Source organism: Hemitrygon akajei, chromosome 17 (assembly GCF_048418815.1).
Source record: "Hemitrygon akajei chromosome 17, sHemAka1.3, whole genome shotgun sequence".
Lineage (NCBI taxonomy): Eukaryota > Metazoa > Chordata > Chondrichthyes > Myliobatiformes > Dasyatidae > Hemitrygon > Hemitrygon akajei.
Window position 1 is genome coordinate 1,885,204 of NC_133140.1, and position 10,165 is coordinate 1,895,368.

The 10,165-nt window shown below is 46.7% G+C and overlaps 1 protein-coding gene across 2 annotated transcripts in view; it reads left to right on the top strand.

Annotated features, from left to right (window-relative positions):
* necab2 (N-terminal EF-hand calcium binding protein 2) overlaps positions 1 to 10,165 on the top strand; it is a 153,588-nt gene that overhangs the window by 75,627 nt on the left and 67,796 nt on the right. For both annotated transcript variants that reach the window (XM_073069570.1, XM_073069572.1), the window contains exon 6: positions 5,250 to 5,380. In XM_073069570.1, coding sequence (XP_072925671.1) covers positions 5,250 to 5,380 — 131 coding nt within the window. The remainder of the gene's footprint in view (positions 1 to 5,249; positions 5,381 to 10,165) is intronic.

A 10,165-nucleotide genomic window follows, 5' to 3' on the forward strand; every position in this document is an offset into this window, starting at 1 on the left:
CAGAGGTGCAGGGAGTCCTCGTGCAAGACTCCCAGAAGGTTAATTTACAGGTTGAATCTATGGTAAAGAAGGCAAATGCAGTTTTGGTATTTATTTCAAATGGAAAAGAATATAAAAGCAAGGAGATAACGCTGAGGCTTTATAACACACTGGTCAGGCCACACAGAGTATTGTCAACAGTTTTGGGCCCCGTATCTCAGAAAGGACGTGTTGTCATTGGAGAGAGTCCAGAGGAGGTTCATAAGGATGATTCCAGGAATGAAAGGGTTAACATATGAGGCGCGTTTGGTATCTTTGGGCATGTACTCACTGGAATTTAGAAGAATGTGTGGGGATCTCTTTGAAATCTGCCGAATGTTGAAAGGACTAGATAGGGTGGATGTGGAGAGAATGTTTCCTATGGTGAGAGTATTCAAAACTAGAGGGCAGAGTTTCAAAACTGAGGAGCGACCCTTTAGAACAGAGGCAAGGAGGAATTTTTTTAGCCAGAGAGCAGTAAATCTGTGGATTGCTCTGCCAGGGACTGCAGTGAAGTCCATGGGTGTAATTAAAGTGGAATTTGATAGTTTCCTGATTGGTCAGGGCATTAAAGGATATGGCGAGAAGGCAGGTGTATGGGGTTGAGTGGGATCCGGGATCAGTCATGATGGAATGGCAGAGCAGACTCGATGGGCTGAATGACCTAATTCTGCTACTATGTCCTGTGGTCGGATCAGGTGTCAGGCTAAATTCTCCATTGATGTAAGCAAGAGCAGTTTCTAAGAAGAACAGTTCTCCCTGGTATATTCATGAAAAGGAAACAGAATATACAATCATTAATCTTTTATCTATAGGTGGAGACTCAGTGACTTTATAATGTCGGCTACTCCACTAACTACACCTTGGGAGCAGAAAACTCTGGGGCATCCTGTGAGTCAGAGAATGGAAATACAACCTGTCTCCCTTTTTCCTGATTTTTCCACTTTCCTTATTTATTTCCCTCCTTTCTCCTACAGCCTGTCCCACACAAGCTCCCTTCTTGTCTTTCACTCTAGTGTTCTGAGCCAACTAATGATTTCCCATGTTAAATCACCAAAATCCCTAGTGTCATTCCATTTTGTCGGAAAGGTTAAAGAACCTGTGCTTGCCTTTAATGTGATCATTAGAGATAAAATAAATGGCAATTAAGCTACCGCACTGGGCTTGGTGAACTCAGATGTCGAGAGGAAGGTTTTATATGAACTGAAACATTAAACATCATTACCTTCAGCAAAATCTGAGATACATTGATGTTACATTACATGATTCTAAATCTACCTTAACTATCAGCCTCTAAAGCTGGCACAAGATGTCATTTGTTTGGGCAGGTATAAGGGTGGAAATGATTCCGAGCGGTATGTGTCAAGCACAGGCAAATGGCACTAGTTCGCCTAAGAAACTTGAATAGTACAGTGAGTTGTGCTGAAGGGATTGTTTTCCATACTCTGCTTTCCATAGTCGACTGCTTTGAAAGGCTATTTCAGTACAAACTGTAGAAATGTAAATCTGATTGAAAAGCTTCACAGCAGGAGTTGTGGTAAAAGTTAACATGCTTGGAGGTCTTTGGAGGGAAGGGGTCTATTTGGGAACTGGCATTAGTTTGCATAAACAGGGAAGCTCAGAGATTCTTTAATTGAGGATATCAGTGAACGTAAGGACCAGGGAGGATAGGCAAGTGATGACAGGGCTGAGGGAATGAACAAGGACAAGGTTGCATGGGCTGGATCTGCATCTATGTTTATCCTGTTGGGTAACAAAAATCTCTTGAAGTCCACGCTTGTTGGAGGGGACAGAGGAGAGGAGTTGAAGAACAACGTCTCTCAAGAGCTTTGAGTTAATATGGCAGCTCTGTAAAATGCTAGTTAGAACACACTTGGAGTATTGTGTTCAGTTCTGATTTCCGTATCAAAGGAAAGACTAAAGGTACAGTGATTTACCAGGATGCTCGCTGGGTTAGAAAGTATGTCTTATGAAAAAAGTTTTTTTTGGAATGAAGGAAGATGAGAGGTGACTTTATGGAGATGTATAAAATTCTGAGAAGAACAGATAGAGTGGCTAGCCAGCACCTTTCTCCCCGGTGGCAATACACGGTACCAGGGAACATCTATTTAAGGTGAGAGCAGATATCATAGGTAGAGAGTGTGGGTGCTGGAACACATTGCAGTGATAGGTAGTAGAGACTGAACAGACATTTAAGAGGCTCTTAATTAGAAAAATGGAATGCTATGGGCTCTATAGGAGGGAAGAGTTAGATTGATAGTGGAGTATGTCAGCTGAATACTTTGCTGTATGTTCTGTGTCTAACCTTCTCTGATGGGACACTTCACACCCCATTGCCACTGTATTATATCCCAGTGGGAATCAATCTGCTTCTCTGTCTCAACATCTAAACAGCTGCAGTCACAGTTTATCTTGTTAACATAATCATAGGAAAGTACAGCACAGAAACAAGCCATTCAGCCCATCTAGTCTGTGCAGAACCAATTAAACTGTCTACTCCCATTACCCTGCACTGGGACCATGACCCTCTATGTCCCTTCTATCCACGTACTTATCCAGACATCTCTTAGCCGTTGAAATTGAGCTCACATCTACCATTTGCCCTGGCAGCTCATTCCACACTCTCACAACCCTCTGAGTGAAGAAGTTTCCTCTCATGTTTTCCTTAAACTTTTCACCTTTCACCCTTAACCCATGACCTCTGGCTGTAGTCCCACCAACCTCAGCGGAAACAGCCTGCTTGCATTTACCCTATCTATACCCCTCATAATTTTGTATACTTCTCTCAAATCTCTCTCAGTCTTCTATGTTCCAGGGAATAAAGTCCTAACCTATTCAATCTTTCCTTATAACTCGGGTCCTCCAGACTCGGCAACATCCTTGTAAATTTTCTCCGTACTATTTCAACCTTATTTACATCTTTCCTGTAGGTAGCTGACACAATACCCCAAATTAGGCCTCACCAATGTCTTATACAACTTCAGCATAACATCTCAACTCCTGTACTCTGATTTATGAAGGCCATTGTGCCAAAAGCTTTCTTTACAACCCTATCTACCTGTGATGCCACTATCAATGAATTATGGAGCTGTATTCCCAGATCCCTCGCTCTCCTCAGTGCCCTACCCTCGCTAGCCCTACCGAAGTGCAACACCTCACACTTGATCTCTTCAAAACACCAGAATCCTCAAAGTATTTCTTTCCCATTCTCAAACCTGTCCTTCAAATCCTGTTACCCCACGAGAACGCTGTTGACCTGAGTTCCAGAGATGGCACAAGCTCTCAGCCCTGAGGGAACAGAACTCTGTCTCCACCCCATTGTACACTATCCTGACCATGGTGTGCAGGGTCCTGACTGCAGAACGTCACTCTGGGCCCAACCACGTAACGCTGTTTCCTCTCTCCCTCCCTCTGCACCCGCTACCCTCCTTGTCCCACCCAGCCTGAGCGGACAATGCTGGTCCTTATTCTCCCCCCCTCCATCTCCCTCTCCCTCACCCTCTCTCACACCCTCCCCATTCCTTTCCTTTTCTCTTTCACCCCCTCTACCACGCCCTCCCCATTCCTTTCCTTTTCTCCCTCACCCCCTCTACCACGCCCTCCCCATTCCTTTCCTTTTCTCTCTCACCCCCTTTACCACGCCCTCCCCATTCCTTTCCTTTTCTCTTTCACCCCCTCTACCACACCCTCCCCATTCCTTTCCTTTTCTCCCTCACCCCCTCTACCACGCCCTCCCCATTCCTTTCCTTTTCTCTCTCACCCCCTCTACCACGCCCTCCCCATTCCTTTCCTTTTCTCCCTCACCCCCTCTACCACGCCCTCCCCATTCCTTTCCTTTTCTCTCTCACCCCCTCTACCACGCCCTCCCCATTCCTTTCCTTTTCTCTCTCACCCTCTCTACCACGCCCTCCCCATTCCTTTCCTTTTCTCTTTCACCCCCTCTACCCCGTCCCTTTTCTTTTCTGTCCCACCCCCTCTACCCTCCTCCCACTGCCCCATTCCTTTTCTCTTTCACTCCCTCTACCTCTCCCTGTCCACTCCCCTCCCTCCCCTTCTCTCTCCCCTCCCTTCTCTCTCTCTCTCCCTCTCCCTCCCAATCATAGAAACATAGAAAACCTACAGCACAATACAGGCCCTTCGGCCCACAATGCTGTGACAAACCCGTCCCTACCTTAGAACTACCTAGGCTTACCCATAGCTCTCTATTTTTCTAAGCTCCAAGTAGCCATCCAGGAGTCTCTTAAAAGACTCTATCGTATCTGCCTCCACCAGCCCATTCCATGCACTCACCACTCTCTGCATAAAAAAACTTACCCCAACATCTCCTCTGTACCTACTTCCAAGCATCTTAAAACTGTGCCCCCTCGTGCTAGGATGCTGTCCAAGTTGCATGCCATCTTGGACAATGTCTCCCATCCACTCCATAATGTACTGGTTAAGCACAGGAGTACGTTCAGCCAGAGATTCATTCCACCGAGATGCATCACTGAGCGTCATAGGAAGTCATTCCTGCCTGTGGCCATCAAACTTTACAACTCCTCCCTCGGAGTGTCAAACACCCTGAGCCAATAGGCTGGTCCTGGACTTATTTCCACTTGGCATGATTAACTTGTTATTTAATTATTTATGGTTTTATATTGCTATATTTCTTCACTATTCTTGGTTGGTGCGGCTGTAACGAAACCCAATTTCCCTCAGGATCAATCAAGTATGTATGTCTGTATGTCTGTCTGTCTGTCTGTAGCTATTTCAGCCCTGGGAAAAAGCCTCTGACTATCCACACGATCAATGCCTCTCATCATCTTGTACACCTCTATTCCTCTCTCTGTGTGAACTTCATTGCATGTAACTCCTTCCCATGTGCTCAACTTGGGAATTAAGAAGCAGGCAAGCTGAGGCCATAGCACGGGCTTGTATCAGATCGCATTAATATTCAGATGCTCTGTGAGGCACAGACAGATATCAGGCTGAGCCAGTAGTACGGTTATAAGTCACAACTCAACAATCCACTGGAGGCTTTTGCAAGAGATTAATTGAACTAGTGTAGTGCGCCTAGTTTCCCAAGAAAATAACTGAATTTTTGGAAGGTATTTATTGAAGCTGCCCACATCGGTCATTAAGCCATAAGCATGATGAATTATTTAATAAATACCACAGCAGGAAGGATTCGGAATGTGACGTAGATTGCTGGATTGTAATGTGAATGAATCTCAGAGGCTGGTTTTCTTCAGGTGTATGAGAGTGGGAGCAAGTTGGACCAGTTTGTGACCCGATTCCTGTTGAAAGAAACAGCCAGTCAAATCCAGTCGCTCTTGACCTCTGTGGAAAGTGCAGTGGATGCCATCGATGACCAGACGAGAGGGTGGGTATGCCTCTTATGCCTTCATCCTATATGTTAAACTTTTGCCAGGACATAACCGTGTTCTTTTGCAGCCGTCAGTCTAAGCAAGACTGGTTTTGATGCTCTCGGATGCTCTTGCTGGCTTTCACGCTCCCGTAGATTTAACAGAATCATCAGGGAGGCTGCAAAGGGCAGGGGGCACATGCTGGAATCAACACCGAAGGGGCACCTTCGAAAGATCAGACATCTCTGGCTGCTTAACAACTATTCACAATGACCTACCCCATGCTTGCTCTCTGCACGACCTCCTCCCCAGGCACTCACCCTTCCTCCCTCTCAGCCTGTGTGAGGGGTAAGCCTGTCGCACGGAGGGTGGTGGGTTGTCCGAGGTTCCAGTTACAATGTCTGAAAGGCACATGGAGAGGAGAGGAGTGGAGGGGTAAGGTCACCTGTAAGTGAGGTAGTTGCCCCTCTCATGACAAGGCTCAGGTGGTGACTGACTCGTACAGTCAGACAGCCACTCTCCTGCAGTATGGCAGTGGTGAGCGGTCAGTTGGGGGCCAGGCCAGACAGAACTATGAGTCTGCCTCACACCTCGGCAGCTGTTCAGATCAATGGCCCAGACCTGTTCACCGGGCCCCCGTGTGTTGTCAATGGCTCCACTCAGAAACGCAGCTGTGGGTCACAGGAAGTGCAGCCATTGTGGGTCAGGAAAGGTGCTGATGTGGGGTAAGTGAGCAAATGTCACACATTGATGGTATGGGATGACAAACAGGGAGCAGATCAAACAGCAGTGTAGGGCACAATCACACACACTCACACACACACATTCACACACACAACCATACACACACACACACTCACACACACGACCATACACACACACACACTCACACTCACAATCACACACACAACCATACACACACACACAAACACACACACTCACAATCACACACAACCATACACACACATACACACCACACACACACACACACACACACACACACACACACACACATGCAGAAACACATGCACACATACATAGACACACAGGCACATACACTTCTTCTTCGGTTGTCCATCGAAATCCAATGACAATGTCCACTCCTTTAACAGTGAGATCTTTGATGACTGTACAGTCCTATCCTAGACCCACAAGCTCTATTGCAGGTGGGACATGTATATGTGGTAGTGGTGGTAGTGATGGCAACCATGGCTGCATTTCTCCTGGCTCTCTTCTGCTGTCTTCTGGTTGTTCTTTCCATCTCCAGAATACGAACCCTGTCCCTACACAGCTGTTGCCTAGTGATATGGTCAGCAGCAACATCCTCCAGGTCCTCAGGTCTGATCTTGCACTTCCTTAAAGTATTCTTCATCTGATCCTTATAGCACTTCTTTGGCCCTCCAGCTGAGCGTCGACCATGATGTAGCTGTACTCTGCGGGGTAGCCAACATGGGGGCATCCTTATTACGTGCCCCAGCCACTGCAACTGACGCAGGGTGATCATTGGCTCAATACTTCTACAGTTGGTCTTTACAAGTATTTCAGTGTGAGGCACCCGCTCATGCCAGGTAATTCCCAGGATGCGCTGAAGGCAGCTTATGTGGAAGCGCTCCAAGGACTTGATGTGATGGCTGTAGGTTACGCAAGCTTCACAGTTGTAAAGGAGGGTGGTGACACAGACCGCTTGGTATATGGCGACCTTTGTTGAGGGACGAAGGCTCCTGTTCTGAAAGACTCTACTCTGAACTCTCCCAAAGGCAGCTGATGCCTGTTTAATGTGGCTCTGGATGTCGTTGTCAATGCCGCTATCCTCAGGGAGAATGCTCCCCAGATATTTGAAAGATGGCACTACTGACAGCTTTTCATCACCAACAGTGAAGGCAGGTAGGGTGGGTGGGACACTGGCACTCCATTGGCAAACCACTTCTGTCTTGGTGGTATTGACAGTCAGCCCCATCCTGCTGTACGCTCTCACTGCCACAGCAAGGACAGTCTGGAGATCCTCCGGAGTATGGGCCACAGGAGCACAGTCGTCTGCATACTGCAGCTCCAGGACCCGCTCTCTATGTAGTTTGGAGGTTGCATGGAGCCTCCTGATGTCAAAGAAGTTGCTATCTAATCTGACATCCACTGCCACACTGCTGCTGTCCTCAATCTTGTTGTGGAGAAGCTTGGTAACAAACAAGAGGAAGAAGAGCACTGGCACTAGCACACACCCCTGCCTCACCCCTGTGCGTACCAGGAAGGGCTCGGACTCTTGTCCTCCTATGGTCACCCGAGCAGTCGTCCCATCGTGGAACTGGCAGAGGATGTTAACATATTTATCGGGACAGCCAAACCTGAGGTGGACATCCCATAAGAGCTCTCTTTGCACAGTGTCGAATGCTTTGGAGAGGTCGACAAAGGCCATAAACAGGTCCTGATGTTGCTCCCGGCACTTTTCCTGAAGCTGCCGGGCCGTGAAGATCATGTCGATCGTACTCCTGTTCTTCCTAAGTCCACACTGCGATTCAGGCAGCATTGACTCGGTGATGTTGCTGATGAGCCTCTGAAGCATCACCTTAGCCAGGACCTTTCCAGCAACAGAAAGGAGTGATATGGCCCGACTATTGCCGCAGATGGCCTTGTCACCCTTGTTCTTATAAATCACAACGATGTTTGCATTTCTCCATTGCTGTGGGATGTTCTCATCAGTCCAGGCCTTGGTGATGTACTGGTAGAGGATGCGCATACACATGTACCCTCCGTTCTTCAGTAACTCGGCAGGGATACTGTCAGTGCCAGGGGACTTGTTGTTCTTAAGGGAATGGACAGCTGATAGAACCTCCTGGAAGGCTGGTGGTAGACTGAGGTCGTGGATAGGAAGAAGTTCAGGCAGTTCGTCCAGGATGGTGGGTCAGAGTCCTGATTAAGCAGAGTGTTAAAGTGCTCAGCCCACCTCAGCAGAATGGTATTCTGATTCTTCAGAAGTGTTTGACCACCTGCTGTTTTCAGGGGAGTAACGCATCAATTTATTGGGCCGTAGATGGTTTTGACAACCTTGTAAAAATTATGCATGTCATTATTATTGGCAAAGGACTGGATTTCACGTGCCTTTTCAGTCCACCACTCATTTTGTGTGGCCCATATTGCCTTTTGCACTTTCCTCCGAGCTGCCTGATGCTGATGGATGAAGGGTTATCGAAGGTTGCCCGGTGTGCTTTGTGCATGTCCTTAAGCAAGTTGTGGATGGTATCTGAGTTATTGTCAAACCAGTCTTGGAGGTTTCTGCTCTTATGGCCGATGGATTGGGCTGCTGCCTCATAGAGCGTAGAGCTGATATAGGTCCACTGTTGTTCCATGGTATTTCCTGAACTCGGAGTAGGTTCCAGCTCCCTTAGTTTCTCAGCTAGGATGCATCAAAACTCACTTCTTGCTTCTGTGTTTCTCAGGCGGTTGCAATTTAGCCGCTTTTTATTGGGTTTTTGCAGCTGCAAGGGGGGACGCACTTTCATATGGAGCTTGGCCACAAACATACGATGGTCAGTCCAGCACTCCGCACCTCTCATGGCACGGGTGATGAGAACGTCCCTGATGTCACTACGTCTCACAATGATGAAGTCGATCATGTCCCAATGTTTAGAGAGAGGGTGCATCCACAAGGTCTTATATTTTGCCTTCTGCTGGAAGATGGTGTTGATTATGGTAAGGTTATGCTCAGAGCAAAGAGTAAGTAGCCTCATGCCATTTGCATTGACCTTGCCAATACCATGCACTCCACTCCATATCCTGTGTTCTACAAGCACTACTACACTACTACACTACTGCACTACTACACAACTACACTACTACACAACTACACAACTACACAACTACACTGCTGCACTACTACACTACTACACTACTACACAACTACACTACTGCACTAATACACAACTACACTACTGCAGTACTACACAACTACACAACTACACAACTACACTACTACACAACTACACAACTACACAACTACACTACTACACTACTACACAACTACACAACTACACAACTACACTACTACACTACTACACAACTACACAACTACACAACTACACTGCTGCACTACTACACTACTACACTACTACACAACTACACTACTGCACTAATACACAATTACACTACTGCAGTACTACACAACTACACAACTACACAACTACACAACTACACTACTACACTACTACACTACTACACAACTACACAACTACACTACTACACTGCTGCACTACTACACTACTACACTACTACACAACTACACTACTGCACTAATACACAACTACACTACTGCAGTACTGCACTACTACACTAGACGCTTCACACACACCCTGTGAGCAAATACTTCCACATGTCAGTGGTTTGCTCAGTTCACACACATACATAGACACACAGGCACATACATACATACACACACACCACAGACACGCACACACAAACACACACACACACACACACAAACACACACACACACACACACACATACACACAGACACATACATGCACACACATACACATACACACACACACATTCACACACATATACACACACAAACACACATACACACTCACACACACACTGTAGGTGTGTGTATGTACACATACGTAGACACACATGCAGATACACACATACACTCGCAAATATATGCACATACACACACACAGATACACATACGCACACAAACACACATACACACAGAGACACACATACACACACATTCACACATACATATGCACACACAAACACATATACACATACATAGACACACAAGCAGAAACATACACACACACAC